General features: G+C 41.8%; 1 protein-coding gene across 5 annotated transcripts in view; it reads left to right on the forward strand.

Annotated features, from left to right (window-relative positions):
• Trpm (transient receptor potential cation channel, subfamily M) overlaps positions 1-25,493 on the forward strand; it is a 246,533-nt gene that overhangs the window by 116,772 nt on the left and 104,268 nt on the right. For all 5 annotated transcript variants that reach the window (XM_071660313.1, XM_071660310.1, XM_071660312.1 and 2 more), the window contains exons 4-7: positions 3,152-3,231; positions 8,150-8,315; positions 11,339-11,552; positions 25,312-25,483. In XM_071660313.1, the coding sequence (XP_071516414.1) occupies positions 3,152-3,231; positions 8,150-8,315; positions 11,339-11,552; positions 25,312-25,483 (632 nt within the window). The remainder of the gene's footprint in view (positions 1-3,151; positions 3,232-8,149; positions 8,316-11,338; positions 11,553-25,311; positions 25,484-25,493) is intronic.

Raw genomic sequence — 25,493 nt, forward strand, 5'->3', positions numbered from 1 at the left:
TATCACCTCCCCATTTGCCCCCTTCACTGATGTTCCCATTTGTTCCCTTGTCTTATGCACTTTACTTACCTCCTTCCAAAACATCTTTTTATTCTCCCTAAAATTTAGTGATACTCTCTCACTTCAACTCTCATTTGCCCTCTTTTTCACCTCTTGCACCTTTCTCTTGACCTCCTGCCTTTTTCTTTTATACATCTCCCAGTCATTTGCATTATTTCCTTGCAAAAATCGTCCAAATGCCTCTCTCTTCTCTTTCACTAATAATCTTACTTCTTCATCCCACCACTCACTACCCTTTCTAATCTGCTCACCTCCCATGCTTCTCATGCCACAAACATCTTTTGCACAAGCCATCAATGCTTCCCTAAATACATCCCATTCCTCCCCCACTCCCCTTACGTCCTTTGTTCTCACCTTTTTCCATTCTGTACTTAGTCTCTCTTGGTACTTCCTCACACAAGTCTCCTTCCCAAGCTCACTTACTCTCACCACTCTCTTCACCCCAACATAATCTCTTCTTTTCTGAAAACCTCTACAAATCTTCACCTTCGCCTCCACAGGATAATGACCAGACATCCCTCCAGTTACACCTCTCAGCACAATAACATCCGAAAGTCTCTTTTGCGCTCCTATCAGTTAACACATGATCCAATAACACTCTCTGGCCTTCTCTCCTACCTACATACATATACTTATGTATATCTCTCTTTTTAAACCATGTATTCCCAATCACTAGTCCTTTTTCAGCACATAAATCTACAAGCTCTTCACCATTTCCATTTACAACACTGAACACCCCATGTACACCAATTATTCCCTCAACTGCCACATTACTCACCTTTGCATTCAAATCACCCATCACTATAACCCGGTCTCGTGCACCAAAACTACTAACACAATCACTCAGCTGCTTCTAAAACACTTGCCTCTCATGATCTTTCTTCTCATGCCCAGGTGCATATGCACCAATAATCACCCATCTCTCTCCATCCACTTTCAGTTTTACACATATCTATCTAGAGTTTACTTTCTTACACTCCATCACATACTCCCACCACCCCTGTTTCAAGAAGAGTGCTATACCTTCCCTTGCTCTTGTCCTTTTACTAATCCCTGACTTTACTCCCAAGATATTCCCAAACCACTCTTCCCCTTTATCCTTGAGCTTCGTTTCACTTAGAGCCAAAACATCCAGGTTCCTTTCCTCAAACATACGACCTATCTCTCCTTTTTTCTCATCTTGGTTCCCTCCACACACATTTGGACACCCCAATCTGAGCCTTCGAGGAGGATGAGCACTCCCAGCATGACTCCTTCTTCTGTTTCCCCATCTAGAAAGTTAAAATACATGGAGGGGAAGGTTTCTTTCTTCTCATGCCCAGGTGCATATGCACCAGTAATCACCCATCTCTCTCCATCCACTTTCAGTTTTACCCATATCAATCTAGAGTTTACTTTCTTACACTCCATCACATACTCCCACCACTCCTGTTTCAGGAGTAGTGCTACTCCTTCCCTTGCTCTTGTCCTTTCACTAACCCCTGACTTTACTCCCAAGATATTCCCAAACTACTCTTCCCCTTTATCCTTGAGCTTCGTTTCACTCAGAGCCAAAACATCCAGGTTCCTTTCCTCAAACATACTACCTATCTCTCCTCTTTTCTCATCTTGGTTCCATCCACACTCATTTGGACACCTCAATCTGAGCCTTCGAGGAGGATGAGCACTCCCAACATGACTCCCTTGACTCCCTCTGTTTCCCCGTTTAGAAAGTTAAAATACAAGGAGGAGAGGGTTTCTAGCCCCCCCCCCCAGCTCCCGTCCCCTTTAGTCGCCTTATACGACACGCGATCAGTTTCCCGTTTAGAAAGTTAAAATACTAGGAGGGAAGGGTTTCTACCCCCTCCCCCCCCCCAGCTCCCGTCCCCTTTAGTCGCCTTCTACGACACGCGATCGCGTGGGAAGTATTCTTTCTTCCTTATCCCCAGGGATTATATATATATATATATATATATATATATATATATATATATATATATATATATATATATATATATATTGGTTCTCAGTGAATGCAGGTTTGCGGCAGGGGTGTGTGATATCTCCATGGTTGTTTAATTTGTTTATGGATGGGGTTGTTAGGGAGGTGAATGCAAGAGTTTTGCAAAGAGGGGCAAGTATGCAGTCTGTTGTGGATGAGAGAGCTTGGGAAGTGAGTCAGTTGTTGTTCGCTGATGATACAGCGTTGGATATATGTGTCAGAGGTGGAGGGAACGAGGAGAAGTGGGAGACCAAATTGGAGGTGGAAAGATGGAGTGAAAAAGATTTTGAGTGATTGGGGCCTGAACATGCAGGAGGGTGAAAACCGTGCAAGGAATAGAGTGAATTGGAACGACGTGGTATACCGAGGTCGACGTGCTGTCAGTGGATTGAACCAGGGCATGTGAAGCGTCTGGGGTAAACCATGGAAAGTTCTGTGGGGCCTGGATGTGGAAAGGGAGCTGTGGTTTCGGTGCATTATTACATGACAGCTAGAGACTGAATGTGAACGAATGGAGCCTTTGTTGTCTTTTCCTAGCGCTACCTCGCACACATGAGGGGGGAGCGGGTAGTTATTCCATGTGTGGCGGGGTGGCGATGGGAATGAATAAAGGCAGACAGTATGAATCATGTACATGTGTATATATGTATATGTCTGTGTGTGTATATATATGTATACATTGAGATGTATAGGTATGTATATTTGCGTGTGTGGACGTGTATGTTTATACATGTGTATGTGGGTGGGTTGGGCCATTCTTTCGTCTGTTTCCTTGCACTACCTCGCTGACGCGGGAGACAGTGACAAAGTATAATAAGTAAATAAAAATAAATGCATTAATGAAGTGAACATTCTAGGCATGAAGATGCATTGATTCTGTTTGGTTACTTTTGCATTCTGTGTGATATAGTAAGATATTGAAATGATTCTATTTTGATGTAAAAAGATAGCTGATAGAGAAAAGAAATTAGTTGCTTATGATACACATCACCAAAATCAAGGCAAAGTATTATCTTGAATAAGATCATTTTAAGATGATTTAATCACCGTTGTCTTTTTTCAGTTACAAAGTAATAAAGTATTAGAAGTATAAACAGTATTTTGTTCCAGGCTGGGCCACGATGGGTGGAGTCTGTCTTTAATAAGCGGGAGTGTATCAAGTTTATCCCTAGCAGCAAGGACAATGCAAGGTTAGTGTTTTCATTTTACTTTTACTAATCCTCTAATCACAGTATATGCACTTTCTTAGATTATAAGATTTCCTAATGTTTGTGAAGTATTTGTTCTTCCATGGTTGTTTAATTTGTTTATGGATGGGGTGGGTAGGGAGGTGAATGCAAGAGTATTGGAGAGAGGGGCAAGTATGCCATCTGTTCTGGATGAGAGGGCTTGGGAAGTGAGTCAGTTGTTGTTCGCTGATGATACAGCGCTGGTGACCGACACAGGTGAGAAACTGCAGAAGTTGGTGACTAAGTTTGGTAAAATGTGTGAAAGAAGAAAGTTGAGAGTAAATGAGAATAAGAGCAAGGTTATTAGGGTTGAGGGACACATTAATTGTGAAGTAAGTTTGAATGGAGAAAATCTAGAGGAAGTGAAGTCTTTTAGATACCTGAGAGTGGTCATAGCAGCAGATAGAACCATGGAAGTGGAAGTGAGTCACAGGGTGGGGAAGGGGGCAAAGGTTCTGGGAACATTGAAGAATGTGTGGAAGGTGAAAACGTTATCTCGGAAAGCAAAAATGGGTATGTTTTAAGGAACAGTGGTTCTAACAGTGTTATATGGTTGCGAGGCATGGGCTACAGATAGGGTTGTGCAGAGGAGGGTGGATGTGTTGGAAGTGAAATGCTTGAAGACAATATGTGGTGTGAGGTGGTTTGATCGAGTAAGTTATGAAAGGGTAAGAGAGATGCGTTGTAATAAAAAGTGTGTGGTTGGGAGAGCAGAGGAGGGTGCCTTGAAATGGTTTGGTCACATGGAGAGAATGAGCGAGGAAAGATTGACAAAGAGGATATATGTGTCAGAGGTGGAGGGAACAAGGAGAAGTGGGAGACCAAATTGGAGGTGGAAGGATGGAGTGAAAGAGATTTTGAGCGATTGGTACCTGAACATACAGGAATGTGAGAAGCGTTCAAGGAATAGGGTGAATGGGAATGATGTGGTTTACCGGGGTCGACATGCTGTCACTGGATTGAAACAGAGCATGTGAAGTGTCTGGGGTAAACCATGGAAAGGTCTGTGGGGCCTGACCCCTCTCTTTTCGCACACCACCCAGACCAAAACGCCCTATATCAGCCACTCTGTCATCAAACACATTCAGCAAACCTTCAAAATATTCACTCCATCTCCTTCTCACTTCATCACTACTTGTTATTACCTCCCCATTTGCCCCTTTCACTGATGTTCTCATTTGTTCTCTTGTCTTATGCACTTTATTTACCTCCTTCCAAAACATCTTTCTATTCTCCCTAAAATTTGATAATACTCTCACACCCCAACTCATTTGCCCTCTTTTTCACCTCTTGCACCTTTCTCTTAACCTCCTGCCTCTTTCTTTTATACATCTCCCAGTCATTTGCACTACTTCCCAGCAAAAATTTCCCAAATGCCTCTTTTTTCTCTTTCACTAACAATCTTACATCCTCATCCCGCCATTCACTACCCTTTCTTATCTGCCCACCTCCTACCTTTCTCATGCCGCATGCATCTTTTGTGCAAGCCATCAATGCTTCCCTAAATACATCCCATTCCTCCCCCACTCCCCTTACATCATTTGCTCTCACCTTTTGCCATTCTGCATTCAATCTCTAGGTATTTCCTCACACAAGTCTCTTTTCCAAGCTCACTTACTCTCACCACTCTCTTCTCCCTAACATTCTCTCTTCTTTTGTGAAAACCTCTACAAATCTTCACCTTTGCTTCCACAAGATAGTGATCAGACATCCCTCCAGCTGCCCCTCTCAGCACATTAACATCCAAAAGTCAATTAACACGTAATCCAGTAACACTCTCTGGTCATCTCTCCTACTCGCATATGTGTACTTATGTATATCTCTCTCTTTAAACCAGGTATTCCCAATCACCAGTCCTTTTTCAGCACACAAATCCACAAGCTCTTCACCATTTCCATTTACAACACTGAACACCCCATATACACCAGTTATATCATCAACTACCACATTACTCACCTTTGCATTCAAATCACCCATCACTATAACCTGGCCTCATGCATCAAGGCTGCTAATAAACTCGCTCAGCTGCTCCCAAAACACTTACCTCTCATGGTCTTTCTTCTCATGACCAGCAGCATAGGCACCAATAATCACCCATCTCTCTCTATTCACTCTCAGTTTTACCCATATCAATCTAATTTACTTTCTTACACTCTGTCACATATTCCCACAACTCCTGCTTCAGGAGGAGTGCTACTCCTTCCTTTGCTCTTGGCCTCTCTTTATCCCCTGACTTTACTCTCAAAAGATTCCCAAACCACTCTTCCCTTTTACCCTTGAGCTTCGTTTCACTCAGTGCCAAAGTATCCAGTTTCGTTTCCTCAAACATACTATCTATCTCTCTTTTTTTCTCATCATGGTTACATCCACATGCATTTGGACACCCTAATCTTAGTAATTATGATGGGAAAGTACTGAGTAATTATGATAGGAAAGTACTAATTTTCGTACATTCAGAATTTCTTGTGTTTGTGAGGTAGTGCTAGGAGCAGACAAAGAAATGGTCTCATTCACTAATGTCCACTCTCTGCTTGTCATGTGCAATGATGATAATGATAATGATGAAAGTAATGATGTACGAGTGCGAAGAGAGGACAGTGATTGGTTCCCAGTGAATGTCTGTCTGCGGCAGGGGTGTGTGATGTCCCCACGGTTGTTTATTTTTGTTTATGGATGGGGTGGTTAGGGAGGTAAATGCAAGAGTTTTGGAGAGAGGGGCAGGTATGCAGTCTGCTGGGGATGAGATGGCCTGGGAAGTGAGTCAGTTGTTGTTTGATGATACAGCTCTAGTGGCTGATTCAAATAAGAAACTGCAGAAGTTGATGACTGAGTTTGGAAAAGTGTGAGGTGGTTTGATTCAGTAAGTGATGAAAGGGTAAGAGAGATAAGTTGAAGTATAAAGAGTGTAGTTGAGAGAGCAGAAGAGGGTGTGTTGAAATGGTTTGGACATATGGAGAGAATGAGTGAGGAAAGATTGACAAAGAGGATATATGTGTCAGAAGTGGAGGGAACAAGAAGTGGGAGACCAGTTTTGAGGTGTAAGGATAGAGTGAAAAAGATTTTTAGCAATCGGGGCCTGCACATACAGAAGGATGAGAAGCGTGCAAGGAATAGAGTGAATTAAAACAATGTGGTATACCAGGGTCGACATGCTGTTAATGGACTTAACCAGGGCATTTGAAACGTCTGGGTTAAACCATAGAAAGGCCTGTAGGTCCTGGATGTGGATAGGGTGGTGTGGTTTCAGTGCATTACACATGACAGCTAGAGACTGAGTGTGAACGAATGTGACCTTTTTTGTCTTTTTTCCTGGTGCTACCTTGCTGAAGCTGGGGGTAGCGATGCTGTTTCCTGTGAGGCGGGGTAACGCCAGAATGGATGAAGGCAAGCATGTATATATATGTCTTATGTCTGTATATGTGTATGTATATATGTCCCCTGCATCCTACGTTAGTAATGTAGTGCAAGGAAACAGAGGAAAGAATGGCCCAAACCACCCACATACGCATAGATATACATAAACACCCACACACGCACATACACATTCCTATACATTTCAATGTATACATACATATACATACATAGACATATACATATATACACATGTACATATTCATACATGCTGTCTTCATCCATTCTTGCCACCACCCCACCACATATGTATATAAAATCATTAAGAATATTTTTTATGTGTGCTGAATATAATCATGAAACTGTTAGTATTATTGGTTGTAGTAAATAGATGTGTGCATGATGTTTTATGGCTAGCACACAATTGATTACATGTATTTATTTGTGAGAAGCACATAAATCATCATACACATTCTTTCTCAAGCTTTTGAGGGATTCTTTGGATTTCATTATATAAAGAGAATAACAGGATAAAGTGGACTACTGGCATTCTCTCCTCAAACATACAATCTATCTTTGTCACTCATAACACTTGATAGCATTTACCTCACACAGCTCATTCTTTGTAATTTTAGATTTTCCTGAGGTGAGCACTATGCACTTGCCTTTCTTTTTGGCAGTATGGTAGGAGCAATATATAGAAGTGGTGGGTAGGAACATTTAGGCTGGAGCATTAGGTAGAAACATTAGGTAGTAGTGGGTAGAAACATTAGGCAGGAGTATTTCAGTTGGAAGATTAGGTAGGTGCCTTTGCAGATACTACACTGAGTTGCTCTCTGCCAATGGCGTATTAAAGGTATGGCACTAAAGGCTAAGAAGTGGCACTGGAGTTTTCTAGTTATGGAGACTCTATTGCCATGGCCACCCCCTTGAGGGAATTCCAGGTGGGAACATGCATCTTTGCAATAGATAGATAGATAAAGAAAATGCAAGAATGAGTGAGCCTTGAATACTTATAAAGATATCAAGAATCATTGAGCTTCTTAAAGTATTACATCCCCCTTCACTCTGTCTCACAAAATCAAGTGATTTCTCTCCATGTGGGTTGTAGGAACATTTCTGATTGATTTGATGCATATTTTTGTATGAATGAATAATGATTTGTTTTACATAGTTTTGGAAGAATGATTGTTGTGCTTCAATTGAATAGATGTGTATTACTTGAAGGTTGAGACACCTCTGAATAAGGAGAAAAACATCCTTTACAATGTAATGTATTCTGTATGTAGCAGGGAAATGCATGGTAGCAGAATGTTTAACTTGGGCCAAAAATCCTCCTTAGATTGCCACTTATATGGGACTTGTTTGAGGGATCTGCAGAGTTTAATTTTTTCTTAATTTTTTCCCAAATGAATTAATTAAAAAGCAATGCATATCATCCTCTCAAGGATGCTGTAATTCTTTCAAATTAGAAAGTCAGTATTTTTGTTAGTGTGGCTTAGTAATAGATGTCTTGACTTGCCTTCAGGTGTTGTTGTGGACAGCTGTGGCAGTATCACCGTGATGGGTCACCAGCAACTCTCCGCCATGGAGAAGACCTTCACTGGAGCCCTTCCAGACACACACAACTCCTCCCTACAGATGCATATGGCACACTTGAATTCCAGGGTGGAGCCCATCCCACCAAGGCTCAGGTTAGAAAATACATTTAGTTAGTTACTCCCATCTAAAAGAGAATTTTTCACAACCATTATGATTTATTTTTTTAGTAGGAAACTCATCTAGAGTATGTTTTTTGAAATTGCTTTACCATTTGCATGAATTTTGGCATGCTGAGTCATGTGACCGCTTAAACTGCACAGTCTCTCTTATGTAAATGTCCCTAGTGCACACACACAAAAAAAATCAGATTACCTTTTGTTAGAGAATATATGTGTATCATCCATCAATAAAATCATGAAAAAGTATTATAGTTTCCTCTGCATTATTGTGTTAGGATACTGAATGGAATGCAGTGAGGCAGTTAACCAGTGTATGATAATTGTTTTTTCAAGGCCTGGACTCATGACTCAAGTCTGGCTGCTGCTTCCTACAGTTTCTGTGTGGAGGTCAGCCACATGAGGATCAACTGTTATGATACCTCATTGTTCAGTAAAATAGTACAGCTGTAAAACTCTGTTCCATCCTCCATAGTGTCCTGTTTGCCAAACTTTCTCCCTTAAAAGCCAGTGTACAAACACTTGTAGAGCTCTTATTAATTTCTTTGCTCTTTTTCATATCTTGTTTTCTTGTCATCCAAGATAGCTCTAACTAGGGAATCTTTTGCCCATGCCACATCGGTCTTTTTACAGAAAAGAATATTTGAATAAACACTTACTTCCAGACCCAGGAGTCCCTTCTGTCTTTATAAAGTACCTTCAGTGCTCAGGAAGCTGGCCATGTCCACTGGTTGTGACCACAGGTCACAAAGTGTTCTGATGTTGTGTGTGCATTTGTGGGTAGAGATAATTGCTTGGTGTCTTTGTTGTGATAGTTGAACCGTGAGCATGAAGTGTCTTTGGATGAAACTGTTTTTGTAGTATTCTAGGGGTGGTTCATATCAGAATATTGACAGGAAAGTGTGACTCACGTTTGTATTGGGAAAGTTAAAAAGATTTTTAGTGATTGGGGCTTGAATATGCAGGAGGATGAAGGGTGTGCATGGGATAGAGTGAGTTGCAACAATGTGGTATACAGGGGTTTTCTTGCAGTTAATGGGCTCAACCATGTCCATCCTCCATAGTGTCCTGTTTGCTAAACTTTCTCCCTTAAAAGCCAGTGTACAAACACTTGTAGAGCTCTTATTAATTTCTTTGCTCTTTTTCATATCTTGTTTTCTTGTCATCCAAGATAGCTCTAACTAGGGAATCTTTTGCCCATGCCACATCGGTCTTTTTACAGAAAAGAATATTTGAATAAACACTTACTTCCAGACCCAGGAGTCCCTTCTGTCTTTATAAAGTACCTTCAGTGCTCAGGAAGCTGGCCATGTCCACTGGTTGTGACCACAGGTCACAAAGTGTTCTGATGTTGTGTGTGCATTTGTGGGTAGAGATAATTGCTTGGTGTCTTTGTTGTGATAGTTGAACCGTGAGCATGAAGGGTCTTTGGATGAAACTGTTTTTGTAGTATTCTAGGGGTGGTTCATATCAGAATATTGACAGGAAAGTGTGACTCACGTTTGTATTGGGAAAGTTAAAAAGATTTTTAGTGATTGGGGCTTGAATATGCAGGAGGATGAAGGGTGTGCATGGGATAGAGTGAGTTGCAACAATGTGGTATACAGGGGTTTTCTTGCTGTTAATGGGCTCAACCATGTCCATCCTCCATAGTGTCCTGTTTGCTAAACTTTCTCCCTTAAAAGCCAGTGTACAAACACTTGTAGAGCTCTTATTAATTTCTTTGCTCTTTTTCATATCTTGTTTTCTTGTCATCCAAGATAGCTCTAACTAGGGAATCTTTTGCCCATGCCACATCGGTCTTTTTACAGAAAAGAATATTTGAATAAACACTTACTTCCAGACCCAGGAGTCCCTTCTGTCTTTATAAAGTACCTTCAGTGCTCAGGAAGCTGGCCATGTCCACTGGTTGTGACCACAGGTCACAAAGTGTTCTGATGTTGTGTGTGCATTTGTGGGTAGAGATAATTGCTTGGTGTCTTTGTTGTGATAGTTGAACCGTGAGCATGAAGGGTTTTGGGATGAAACTGTTTTTGTAGTATTCTAGGGGTGGTTCATATCAGAATATTGACAGGAAAGTGTGACTCACGTTTGTATTGGGAAAGTTAAAAAGATTTTTAGTGATTGGGGCTTGAATATGCAGGAGGATGAAGGGTGTGCATGGGATAGAGTGAGTTGCAACAATGTGGTATACAGGGGTTTTCTTGCAGTTAATGGGCTCAACCAGGGCATGAGAAGCAGCTGTGTGGAACCATGGAAAGGTCTATGGAACCTGTTTGTGGATAAGGAGGCTTTGATTTTGGTGCATTACACAAGACAGCTGGAGAATAGATGTGAGCAGATGCGCCCTTTATTCATCTCCTCTTGGCACTACATCATTAATGTGGGAAATGGCAATCAAGTATGGAAGAAGAATTCTATTTTTGTATCATGAGAGGCAAGTGTTTTGGGAGCAGCTGAGTAAGTGTATCAGCAATGTTGATGTAAGAGACCAGGTATTTGTGATGGATGATTTGAATGTAAAGATGAATAATGAGGCAGTTAAGGATATAATTGGGGGCATGGAGTAGTGAGTATTTTCATTAGAAATGGTGAACAGCTTGTGGAGTTCTGTACTGATAAAGAACAGTGATTAGGAATGCCTGTTTTAAAAAGAGACATTCTCGAGCATACATATGAGAGTAGTTAGTGGAATGGTCAACAGACATTTTTGGATTACATCTTGATTAATAGGCATGTAAAGAGAGACTTTAGGATATAAATGTGGTGAGAATAGCAGCTTTTGGGATGTCTGATCACTGTCTTGTGGATGCGAGGGCAAAAATTTGTATAAGTTTTCGGTAAAGTGGGAACAATGTCAGGTATTTTAACAGGAACATTTATTTTGCTGTGGCATAGCTCATACTTTGAAGGATGCTTCATTCTCCATTAGGTCTGATGATCTTTTACTTTAGATATGAATGTATTAGGAAACATCTTGAACCAGTTTTTCATTTCAGTATATGCGACTTGCTCATGACACCCGACCAGAGCATATACTGCAGCTTTTGACTGGGGAGTGGGGTCTGGACCTTCCAAAGCTTCTAATTACTGTACAGGGTGGAAAAACAAATTTTGATCTTCAACCGAAACTCAAGAAGGTGATTAGAAAAGGTCTTTTGAAAGCTGCTAAAACAACAGGTGCTTGGGTCTTCACAGCAGGAACCAACACAGGTGTGTCTTTTTTTCCTGTAATTTTGTTTGGAGGCTTACTGCGCATTTCCTTAATTCATTTATGAACTGATTGTATTTGGATTTAATCCTTATGAGATTTATGAAGTTCTTGTAAACGTGAAATGAGAGTACAGTTTTATCTCTGGATAGGAGAGAGAGAATAATAGCCATTCATTCCCTGCACGTAATAGAAATTGACTAAGGGGCAGGAGCAGGGGGCTGGAAGCTCTTCCCTTCTTGTCTTTCAGTTTCTAAAAGGGGGGACCAGAGGGGAGTTTATTGAGGAGTGCATATCATCCTTGAAGACTCAGATTGGGATGTTTCAACGTACATTGATGCAACTCTCAGCTTTCTTCTTTCACACACTTTACCAAACTCAGTCACCAGCTTCTGCAGTTTCTCACACAAATCAGCCACCAGCAATGTATCATCAGCGAACAACAACTGACTCACTTCCCAAGCTCTCTTATCCACAACAGACTGCATACTTGCCCCTCTTTCCAAAACTCTTGCATTCACCTCCCTAACAACCCCATCCATAAACAAATTGAATAACCATGGAGACATCACACACCCCTGCCGCAAACCTACATTCACTGAGAACCAGTCACTTTCCTCTCTTCCTACATGTACACATGCCTTATATCCTCAATAAAAACTTTTCACTGCTTCTAACAACTTGCCTCTCACACCATATATTCTTAATACCTTCCAGAGAGCATCTCTATCAACTCTATCATATGCCTTCTCCAGATCCATAAATGCTACATACAAATCCATTTGCTTTTCTAAATGTTTTTCACATACATTCTTCAAAGCAAACACCTGATCCACACACCCTCTAGCACTTCTGAAACCACACTGCTCTTCCCCAATCTGATGCTCTGTACATGCATTCTTCCTCTCAATCAATACCCTCCCATATTATTTCCCAGGAATACTCAACAAACTTATACCTCTGTAATTTGAGCACTCACTTTTATCCCCTTTGCCTTTGTGCAATGGCACTATGCATGCATTCCGCCAATCCTCAGGCACCTCACCATGAGTCAAGTGTGGCGAGGTGGTGATGGGAATGAATAAAGGCAGACAGTGTGAATTGTGTGCATGGGTATATATGTATGTGTCTGTGTGTGTATATATATGTGTACATTGAGATGTATAGGTATGTATATTTGCGTGTGTGGACGTGTATGTGTATACATGTGTATGTGGGTGGGTTGGTCCATTCTTTCGTCTGTTTCCCTGTGCTACCTCGCAAATGTGGGAGACAGCGACAAAGCAAAATAAATAAATATAAATCTATATATATATATATATATATATATATATATATATATATATATATATATATATATATTTTTCTTTTTTTTTTGTCGCTGTCTCCCGCGTTTGCGAGGTAGTGCAAGGAAACAGACGAAAGAAATGGCCCAACCCACCCCCATACACATGTATATACATACGTCCACACACGCAAATATACATACCTACACAGCTTTCCATGGTTTACCCCAGACGCTTCACATGCCCTGATTCAATCCACTGACAGCACGTCAACCCCGGTATACCACATCGATCCAGTTCACTCTGTTCCTTGCCCTCCTTTCACCCTCCTGCATGTTCAGGCCCTGATCACACAAAATCTTTTTCACTCCATCTTTCCACCTCCAATTTGGTCTCCCACTTCTCCTCGTTCCCTCCACCTCCGACACATATATCCTCTTGGTCAATCTTTCCTCACTCATTCTCTCCATGTGCCCAAACCATTTCAAAACACCCTCTTCTGCTCTCTCAACCACACTCTTTTTATTTCCACACATCTCTCTTACCCTTACGTTACTTACTCGATCAAACCACCTCACGCCACACATTGTCCTCAAACATCTCATTTCCAGCACATCCATCCTCCTGCACACAACTCTATCCATAGCCCATGCCTCGCAACCATACAACATTGTTGGAACCACTATTCCTTCAAACATACCCATTTTTGCTTTCCGAGATAATGTTCTCGACTTCCACACATTCTTCAAAGCTCCCAGGATATTTATTTATTATTTATTTTGCTTTGTCGCTGTCTCCTGCATTAGCGAGGTAGCGCAAGGAAACAGACAAAAGAATGGCCCAACCCACCCACATACACATGTATACACATACATGTCCACACATGCAAATATACATAACTATACATCTCAATGTACACATATATATACACACACACAGCCATATACATATATACATATGTACATAATTCATACTGTCTACCTTTATTCATTCCCATCGCCACCCTGCCACACATGGAATAACAACCCCCTCCCCCCTCATGTGTGCGAGGTAGCGCTATGAAATGACAACAAAGGCCCCATTCGTTCACACTCAGACTCTAGCTGTCATGTAATAATGCACCGAAACCACAGCTCCCTTTCTACATCCAGGCCCCACACAACTTTCCATGGTTTACCCCAGACGCTTCACATGCCGTGGTTCAATCCATTGACAGCACGTCGACCCCAGGAAACACATCATTCCAATTCCCTCTATTCCTTGCCCTCCTTTCACCCTCCTGCATGTTCAGGCCCCAGTCACTCAAAATCTTTGTCACTCCATCTTCCACCTCCAGTTTGGTCTCCCACTTCTCCTCGTTCCCTCCACCTCTGACACATATATCCTCTTGGTCAATCTTTCCTCACTCATTCTCTCCATGTGACCAAACCATTTCAAAACACCCTCTTCTGCTCTCTCAACCACATTCTTTTTATTACCACACATCTCTCTTACCCTATTGTTACTTACTCGATCAAACCACCTCACACCACATATTGTCCTCAAACATCTCATTTCCAGCACATCCACCCTCCTGCACACAACTCTATCCATAGCCCATGCTTCGCAACCATACAACATTGTTGGAACCACTATTCCTTCAAACATACCCATTTTTGCTTTCCGAGATAATGTTCTCGACTTCCAAATCATTCTTCAAGGCTCCCAGAATTTTCGCCCCCTCCCCCACCCTATGATTCACTTCCGCTTCCATGGTTCCATCCGCTGCCAAATCCAATCCCAGATATCTAAAACACTTCACTTCCTCCAGTTTTTCTCCATTTAAACTTACCTCCCAATTGACTTTACCCTCAACCCTACTGTACCTAATAACCTTACTCTTATTCACATTTACTCTCAACTTTCTTCTTTCACACACTTTACCAAACTCAGTCACCAGCTTCTGCAGTTTCTCACATGAGTCAGCCACTAGCGCTGTATCATCAGCGAACAACAACTGACTCACTTGCTAAGCTCTCTCATCCACAACAGAGTGCATACTTGCCACTCTTTCCAAAACTCTTGCATTCACCTCCCTAACAACCCCATCCATAAACAAATTAAACAGCCATGGAGACATCACACACCCCTGCCGCAAACCTACATTCACTGAGAACCAATCACTTTCCTCTCTTCCCACACGTACACATGCCTTACATCCTTGATAAAAACTTTTCACTGCTTCTAACAACTTGCCTCCCACACCATATATCCTTAATACCTTCCACAGAGCATCTCTATCATATGCCTTCGCCAGATCCATAAATGCTACATACAAATCCATTTGCTTTTCTAAGTATTTCTCACATATATTCTTCAAAGCAAACACCTGATCCACACATCCTCTACCACTTCTGAAACCACACTGCTCTTCCCCTATCTGATGCTCTGTACATGCCTTCACCCTCTCAATCAATACCCTCCCATATAATTTACCAGGAATACTCAACAAACTTATACCTTTGTAATTTGAGCACTCACTCTTATCCCCTTTGCCTTTGTACAATGGCACTATGTAAGCATTCTGCCAATCCTCAGGCACCTCACCATGAATCATACATACATTAAATAACCTTACCAACCAGTCAACAATACAGTCACCCCCTTTTTTAATAAATTCCACTGCAATACCATCCAAACCCACAGCCTTGCCGGCTTTCATCTTCCGCAAAGCTTTTACTACCTTTTCTCTGTTTACCAAATCATTTTTCCTAACCCTCTCACTTTGCACACCACCTCGACCAAAACACCCTATATCTGCTACTCTATCATCAAACACATTCAACAAATATATTTATTTATTTTTTATTTTTTATTTTGCTTTGTTGCTGTCTCCCGCGTTTGCGAGGTAACGCAAGGAAACAGACGAAAGAAATGGCCCAACCCACCCCCGTACACATGTATATACATACACGTCCACACACGCAGATATACATACCTATACATCTCAATGTACACATATATATACACACACAGACATATACATATATACATATGTACATAATTCATACTGTCTGCCTTTATTCATTCCCATCGCACCTCGCCACACATGGAATAACAACCCCCTCCCCCCTCGTGTGTGCGAGGTAGCGCTAGGAAAAGACAACAAAGGCCCCATTCGTTCACACCCAGTCTCTAGCTGTCATGTAATAATGCCCGAAACCACAGCTTCTTTCCACATCCAGGCCTCACAGAACTTTCCATGGTTTACCCCAGACGCTACACATGCCCTGATTCAATCCATTGACAGCACGTCTACCACGGTATCCCACATCGATCCAATTCACTCTATTCCTTGCCCGCCTTTCACCCTCCTGCATGTTCAGGCCCCGATCACTCAAAATCTTTTTCACTCCATCCTTCCGCTTCCAATTTGGTCTCCCACTTCTACTCGTTCCCTCCACCTCCAACACATATATCTCTTGGTGAATCTTTCCTCACTCATTCTCTCCATGTGCCCAAACCATTTCAAAACACCCTCTTCTGCTATCTCAACCACGCTCTTTTTATTTCTACACATCTCTCTTACCCTTACATTACTTACTCGATCAAACCACCTCACACCACATATTGTCCTCAAACATCTCATTTCCAGCACATCCACCCTCCTGCGCACAACTCTATCCATAGCCCATGACTTTTGGATGTTAATATGCTGAGAGGTGCAACTGGAGGGATGTCTGATCATTATCTTGTGGAGGCTAAGGTGAAGATTTGTATGGGTTTTCAGAAAAGAAGAGTGAATGTTGGGGTGAAGAGGGTGGTGAGAGTAAGTGAGCTTGGGAAGGAGACTTGTGTGAGGAAGTACCAGGAGAGACTGAGTACAGAATGGAAAAAGGTGAGAACAATGGAAGTAAGGGGAGTGTGGGAGGAATGGGATGTATTTAGGGAATCAGTGATGGAGTGCGCAAAAGATGCTTGTGGCATGAGAAGCGTGGGAGGTGGGTTGATTAGAAAGGGTAGTGAGTGGTGGGGTGAAGAAGTAAGATTATTAGTGAAAGAGAAGAGAGAGGCATTTGGACGATTTTTGCAGGGAAGAAATGCAATTGAGTGGGAGATGTATAAAAGAAAGAGACAGGAGGTCAAGAAAAAGGTGCAAGAGGTGAAAAAGAGGGCAAGTGAGAGTTGGGGTGAGAGAGTATCATTAAATTTTAGGGAGAATAAAAAGATGTTGTGGAAGGAGGTAAATAAAGTGCATAAGACAAGGGAGCAAATGGTAACTTCAGTGAAGGGCGCTAATGGGGAGGTGATAACAAGTAGTGGTAATGTGAGAAGGAGATGGAGTGAGTATTTTGAAGGTTTGTTGAATGTGTTTGATGATAGAGTGGCAGATATAGAGTGTTTTGGTTGAGGTGGTGTGGAAAGTGAGAGGGTTAGGGAAAATGATTTGGTAAACAGAAAAGAGGTAGTAAAAGCTTTGCGGAAGATGAAATCCAGCAAGGCAGCAGGTTTGGTTGGTATTGCAGTGGAATCTATTAAAAAAGGGGGTGACTGTATTGTTGACCGGTTGGTAAGGTTATTTAATGTATGTATGACTCATGGTGAGGTGCCTGAGGATTGGCGGAATGCGTACATAGTGCCATTGTGCAAAGGCAAAGGGGATAAGAGTTTGTTGAGTATTCCTGGCAAATTATATGGGAGGGTATTGATTGAGAGGGTAAAAGCATGTACAGAGCATCAGATTGGGGAAGAGCAGTGTGGTTTCAGAAGTGGTAGAGGATGTGTGGATCAGGTGTTTGCTTTGAAGAATGTATGTGAGAAACACTTAGAAAAGCAAATGGATTTGTATGTAACATTTATGGATCTGGAGAAGGCATATGATAGAGTTGATAGAGATGCTCTTTGGAAGGTATTAAGAATATATGGTGTGGGAGGCAAGTTGTTAGAAGCAGTGAAAAGTTTTTATCGAGGATGTAAGGCATATGTACGTGTAGGAAGAGAGGAAAGTGATTGGTTCCCAGTGAATGTAGGGTTGCGGCAGGGGTGTGTGATGTCTCCATGGTTGTTTAATTTGTTTATGGATGGGGTTGTTAGGAAGGTGAATGCAAGAGTTTTGGAAAGAGGGGCAAGTATGAAGTCTGTTGTGGATGAGAGAGCTTGGGAAGTGAGTCAGTTGTTGTTCGCTGATGATACAGCGCTGGTGGCTGATTCATGTGAGAAACTGCAGAAGCTGGTGACTGAGTTTGGTAAAGTGTGTGAAAGAAGAAAGTTAAGAGTAAATGTGAATAAGAGGAAGGTTATTAAGTACAGTTGGGTTAAGGGTCAAGTCAATTGGGAGGTAAGTTTGAATGGAGAAAAACTGGAGGAAGCAAAGTGTTTTAGATATCTGGGAGTGGATCTGGCAGCGGATGGAACCATGGAAGCGGAAGTGGATCCTAGGGTGGGGGAGGGGTCGAAAATCCTGGGACCCTTGAAGAATGTGTGGAAGTCGAGAACATTATCTTGGAAAGCAAAAATGGTTATGTTTAAAGGAATAGTGGTTTCAACTATGTTGTATGGTTGCAAGGCGTGGGCTACGGATAGAGTTGTGCGCAGGAGGGTGGATGTGCTGGAAATGAGATGTTTGAGGACAATGTGTGGTATGAGGTGGTTTGATCGAGTGAGTAACGTAAGGGTAAGAGAGATGTGTGGAAATAAAAAGAGCATGGTTGAGAGAGCTGAAGAGGGTGTTTTGAAGTGGTTTGGGCACATGGAGAGAATGAGTGAGGAAAGATTGACCAAGAGGATATATGTGTCGGAGGTGGAGGGAACGAGGAGAAGAGGGAGACCAAATTGGAGGTGGAAAGATGGAGTGAAAAAGATTTTGTGTGATCGGGGCCTGAACATGCAGGAGGGTGAAAGGAGGGCAAGGAATAGAGTGAATTGGAGCGATGTGGTATACCGGGGTTGACGTGCTGTCAGTGGAGTGAATCAAGGCATGTGAAGCGTCTGGGGTAAACCATGGAAAGCTGTGTAGGTTTGTATATTTGCGTGTGTGGACGTATGTATATACATGTGTATGGGGGGGGGGCATTTCTTTCGTCTGTTTCCTTGCGCTACCTCGCAAACGCGGGAGACAGCGACAAAGTATAAAAAAAAAAAAAAAAAAAAAAATATATATATATATATATATATATATATATATATATATATATATATATATATATATATATATATATATATGTGTTTGATGATAGAGTGGCAGATATAGGGTGTTTTGGTCGAGGTGGTGTGCAAAGTGAGAGGGTTAGGGAAAATGATTTGGTAAACAGAGAAGAGGTAGTGAAAGCTTTGCGGAAGATGAAAGCCGGCAAGGCAGCAGGTTTGGATGGTATTGCAGTGGAATTTATTAAAAAAGGGGGTGACTGTATTGTTGACTGGTTGGTAAGGTTATTTAATGTATGTATGACTCATGGTGAGGTGCCTGAGGATTGGCGGAATGCGTGCATAGTGCCATTGTACAAAGGCAAAGGGGATAAGAGTGAGTGCTCAAATTACAGAGGTATAAGTTTGTTGAGTATTCCTGGTAAATTATATGGGAGGGTATTGATTGAGAGGGTGAAGGCATGTACAGAGCATCAGATTGGGGAAGAGCAGTGTGGTTTCAGAAGTGGTAGAGGATGTGTGGATCAGGTGTTTGCTTTGAAGAATGTATGTGAGAAATACTTAGAAAAGCAAATGGATTTGTATGTAGCATTTATGGATCTGGAGAAGGCATATGATAGAGTTGATAGAGATGCTCTGTGGAAGGTATTAAGAATATATGGTGTGGGAGGCAAGTTGTTAGAAGCAGTGAAAAGTTTTTATCGAGAATGTAAGGCATGTGTACGTGTAGGAAGAGAGGAAAGTGATTGGTTCTCAGTGAATGTAGGTTTGTGGCAGGGGTGTGTGATGTCTCCATGGTTGTTTAATTTGTTTATGGATGGGGTTGTTAGGGAGGTAAATGCAAGAGTTTTGGAAAGAGGGGCAAGTATGAAGTCTGTTGGGGATGAGAGAGCTTGGGAAGTGAGTCAGTTGTTGTTCGCTGATGATACAGCGCTGGTGGCTGATTCATGTGAGAAACTGCAGAAGCTGGTGACTGAGTTTGGTAAAGTGTGTGGAAGAAGAAAGTTAAGAGTAAATGTGAATAAGAGCAAGGTTATTAGGTACAGTAGGGTTGAGGGTCAAGTCAATTGGGAGGTGAGTTTGAATGGAGAAAAACTGGAGGAAGTGAAGTGTTTTAGATATCTGGGAGTGGATCTGGCAGCGGATGGAACCATGGAAGCGGAAGTGGATCATAGGGTGGGGGAGGGGGCGAAAATTCTGGGGGCCTTGAAGAATGTGTGGAAGTCGAGAACATTATCTTGGAAAGCAAAAATGGGTATGTTTGAAGGAATAGTGGTTCCAACAATGTTGTATGGTTGCGAGGCGTGGGCTATGGATAGAGTTGTGTGCAGGAGGATGGATGTGCTGGAAATGAGATGTTTGAGGACAATGTGTGGTGTGAGGTGGTTTGATCGAGTGAGTAACGTAAGGGTAAGAGAGATGTGTGGAAATAAAAAGAGCGTGGTTGAGAGAGCAGAAGAGGGTGTTTTGAAGTGGTTTGGGCACATGGAGAGGATGAGTGAGGAAAGATTGACCAAGAGGATATATGTGTCGGAGGTGGAGGGAGCAAGAAGAGGAGGGAGACCAAATTGGAGGTGGAAAGATGGAGTGAAAAAGATTTTGTGTGATCGGGGCCTGAACATGCAGGAGGGTGAAAGGAGGGCAAGGAATAGAGTGAATTGGAGCGATGTGGTATACCGGGGTTGACGTGCTGTCAGTGGATTGAATCAAGGCATGTGAAGCGTCTGGGGTAAACCATGGAAAGCTGTGTAGGTATGTATATTTGCATGTGTGGACGTATGTATATACATGTGTATGGGGGTGGGTTGGGCCATTTCTTTCGTCTGTTTCCTTGCGCTACCTCGCAGACGCGGGAGACAGCGACAGAGTATAAAAAAAAAATATATATATTTGTTTTCTTTCATACTATCCGCCATTTCCCATGTTAGCAAGGTAGCATTAAGAACAGAGGACAGAGCCTTTGAGGGAATATCCTCACGTGGCCCCCTCCACTGTTCCTTCATTAGGAAAACTAAAAACGAGAGGGGAGGATTTCCAGCCCCCTGCTCCCTTCCCTTTTAATCGCCTTCTATGACACACACAGAATATGTGGGAAGTATTCTTTCTCCCCTATCTCCAGGGATATAATCTTTTATCACCTCTAATTTTCTGCACATCTGAAAATGGGTAGGTTCATCTAGTCTCTGACATGACAAGAGTGAGTGGTCCTGTTCACCAAGCAAATCACACCCAACTAATCCTGTCTGGGTTTACAAAATAGCCTGCAATTTTTGGGTTTTGAGTGCAGAGCACCATCACTATTCTACTGACTACTAACTCAAATAAAGTCTCTTTGTAAAAAGACACACTGATCTCTCAAATACTTAAGGTGTTGTTATAAATCAAATAATATTTATTTTTTTATTTTGCTTTGTCGCTGTCTCCCACGTTAGCGAGGTAGCGCAAGGAAACAGACGAAAGAATGGCCCAACCCACCCATATACACATGTATATACATACACGTCCACACATGCAAATATGCATACCTATACATCTCAATGTATACATATATATACACACACAGACATATACATATATACACATGTACATAATTCATACCGTCTGCCTTTATTTATATATATGTATGTATGTATGTATACACATAAAAACCCACATAAGCACATATACATACATGTACATGCACATATGCAGATATTACAGACATACATATGTATATATTCATACTTGCTTGCCTTCATCCATTCCCTTTGCTACCCTGCTTCACAGGAAAACAGCTTCACTTTCCCCTGCTTCAGCGAGGTAGCGCCAGGAATACAAAGAGGCCACATTCATTCACACTCACTCTCTAGTGGTCATTGGTAATGCACCAAAACCACAGCTCCCTATCCAATCCAGGCCCCACAGACCTTTCCATGTTTTACTGCAGACATTTCACATGCCCTGGCACAGTCCATTGACAGCATATTAACCCTGGATACCACATCATTCCAATTTACTCTATTCATTGCATTCCTCTCACCCTCCTGTATGTTCAGGCCCCAATTGCTCCAAATCTTTTTCACTCCATTCATCCACCTCCAATTTGGTCTCCTGCTTCTCCTTGTCCCCTCCACCTCTGACACATATTTGTTTCCCTTTCCCTGTGCTAGTGAATCAGTGGAAGGAACACATGAAGATAAGGCCTCTCACATCCTTTCTATAGTAATGTAATAGAACTGCAAGGCCTCAGACATCATTCTGTGAATTCCCTGGCTGCTTTATATGACCTAATTCATTGCACTGATGACACATTGCCCCATGTATTCAAAATCACTTCAGGTTACCCTCTCCTGGACATGCTTTTCACCCTCTTGCATGTTCAGTCTCCTCTGCACTGATGACACATTGCCCCATGTATTCAAAATCGCTTCAGGTTACTCTCTCCTGGGCATGCCTTTCACCTTCTTGCATGTCCAGTCCCCTCCACTTCGAATACATATATTCTCTTTGTCATCCTCTCCTTACTCACTCTTTCTATATTTCCAAATCATTTCAGCACACTTTTCAGGTCTCTCATCCATGCTCTTCCCATTGCCACACCTCTCTCCCTTACCATGTTGGTACTTGCTCAGTCAACCTTCCTAACACTACATTTGTCCTCAAGATATTTCATTTCTTACACATTCATCTTCTTTTGTACATTCAGAACTGTAGCTCACCTGACATCCATATAACACTGTCAAGAATCCCTAATTTCAAACACACCCATTTTTGCCTTTCCAGTTTGTGACCTCTCTTTTTGGATGTTTCTCTATGCTCTCAGAACCTTCATCCTTACACCCACCCTATAACTCACCTCAGCTTCCACAGTTTCAGTCACTACCATGTTCACTCCCAGGTATGTAGAACACTTCCTCAAAATTTTCTCCTTTCAAGTCCACACCTAAGCTATCCTCTCTCTTTGCACATCTAAACTTAACAGCCTCATTTTTATTCACATTTCCTCTCAACTTTTTCCCTTGACACACTTACCCTGAACTCAGAAACCAGCTCCTGCAATTTCTCTCTTGAATCGGCCACCAGCACTGCCTTCCCAGGTCCCCCAGCCCCAAACATATTGCATACCTGCTTCTTCCTATAGACAGTTGCATTTACCTCCCTCTCTGCCCCATCATTAAACAAATTAAATAGCCATAGTGACATTCTACACCCCTGCCAGAGACCCAACTTTGCCTGAAACCTGTCACCTTCCTCTCTACCCACTCACGCACATACCGTACTATCTTTATAAAGACTCTTCACTGCTGTTGATAGCCTTCCTTCCACACTGTACATTTATAACATCTTCCACAAAGCATCTCTATCAGCCATACCATATACTTTTTCTCAGATCAGTAAATGCCACATACAAATCCTTTTGTTTCTCTTAAGTATTTCTAATACACAATCTTCAAAGCAAACACCTGATCCACATATCCTTTACTACTCCTGAAACCACATTGTTTCTCCCAAATCTGATACTCTTTGCATACTACCACTCACTCACTTTATCACCACTCTCCCATGCACTTAACAAAATTATACGTATGTAATTTGAACAGTCACCTTCATCTCCTTTGTCTATATACAGTGGCATTATACATGCATTCCACTAATCCTCAGGCACTTTACCATAATCCATACATACATTAAGAATTCTAACTAACCAGTCAACATCACAGTCACCCCCTTTCTTAAGAAATTCAACTGCACTACCATCCACTCCAGCCACCTTGTCACATTTCATCTTATAAAGGATTTCATTACATCTCTTTTCACCAAACCACTTGCCATGACTCTTTTACTTTGCATACATCTCTGACTCAAACACCCTACATCATCTAACACATTAAGCAACCCTTCAGAATACTCATTCCATCTCCTCTTCACCTCATCACTGCCTATTACCGCTTCCCTATTTGCTCCCTTCACCAATGCTCCCATTTGTTCTGATCTTCTCAATGTTAACCTCCTTCCAATACATATTTTTATTCTCCCTGAAGTTCGCTATACTTTCTCACCCCAGCTCTCATTTATCCTCTTTTTCAACCCCAACGACTTCATGTCATCCTTTTCTTTTTCTGTATCTACCAGTCACTTGCACTCTTTCCCAATAAGTACTGCCCCATACACCTCTCTCATCTCTTTCACTAGCAACTTTACTATGTCATCCCACCACTCACTACCCTTTCTTATCTGACTTCCTCCCATTTTCTTCATGCCATACACTTTCTTGCACATGCCAGCACTGCTTCACTAAATCCCTCCCATTCCTCACTCAGTCCTTTAACTTCATATGCTGTCACCTTTTGCCATTCTGCTGTCAGTCTGTCATGGAATCTCTCCTTACAAATCTCATATCCAAGCTCACGTACTTTCACCACCTTCTTAAATATATCATTTCCTCTTTTCTGAAAACCTCTAAAAATTTTCACCCTTGCCTCCACCAGGTAATGATTGGACATCTCACCAGCTGACTTTCTCAACAATTCACATCCAGGAGTCTTTATTTTGCATACCTATCAATTAGTGCATAATCCATTATTGGCCATTGACCATCTTTCCCTTCTCACCCACAATACTTATGTATGTCCCTTGTTTTGAACCAGGTGTTTTTAGTCACCAGTCCCTTTTCAGCACACAACTCCACAAGCAGTTTGCCATTTCTGTTCATCTTACTGAATACCCCATACCCCCTAGTTATACTCACAACTGCTACATTACTCACTTTCACATGCAAATCATTCATCACTAATACCTGATGTCTCACATCAAAACTGCAGACACCTTCATTGAGCTGCTCCCAAAACACCTACCTCTTATGATCATTCTTCTAATCACCCTCTTATCATAATCTACTTTTATTTTCACCCACATCACTCTTGAGTTCACTTCCTTACACTTCCACACATTCCCACAACTTACAACAGAAGTGCTATCTTTTCCTTAGCTCTTGCCCTCACAGTACCCCTGACTTATCCTAAAACATTTCCGATCCAGTCTTCTTCTTAACCTTTGAGCTTTGTTTCACTTAGGGCTAGAACATCGAGGTTCCTAACCTCAATTATACTACCTATCATTCTTCTCTTCTTTCCTTTTCTTGGTGCAACCAAACAAGTTCAGACACCCAAGCCAGAATATCTGAGGTTGATGAGATCTTCTCACTTAGTTTCCTCTTCTGTTCCAAATTCTTTGAGATTGATTAGTCATACTGACGAATCTTGTCAAAAATAATTTCTTTTTCTCCTGGAGAAAACTCAAACTCAAAAACTAGTTTAGTCTGTGATGAGGATAAGAAAAGATGAAAATTAATCAGAATTGATGATACTGACAGGTGTTACCAGACATGTTGGGGAAGCTCTAGTGTCTGAGAGCTCACCCAGAGTTCGAAGTGGTCGCGTTGTAAGTGTTGGAATTGCTCCATGGGGTGTAGTAGAAAGACGACAAGATTTGATTGGACGCAATAAGGATGTCCCCTATCACCCCATAAATTCTCCAAAGTCTAAGTATGTACAG

This window comes from Panulirus ornatus, chromosome 69 (genome assembly GCF_036320965.1).
Source record: "Panulirus ornatus isolate Po-2019 chromosome 69, ASM3632096v1, whole genome shotgun sequence".
Taxonomy (NCBI): Eukaryota; Metazoa; Arthropoda; class Malacostraca; order Decapoda; family Palinuridae; genus Panulirus; species Panulirus ornatus.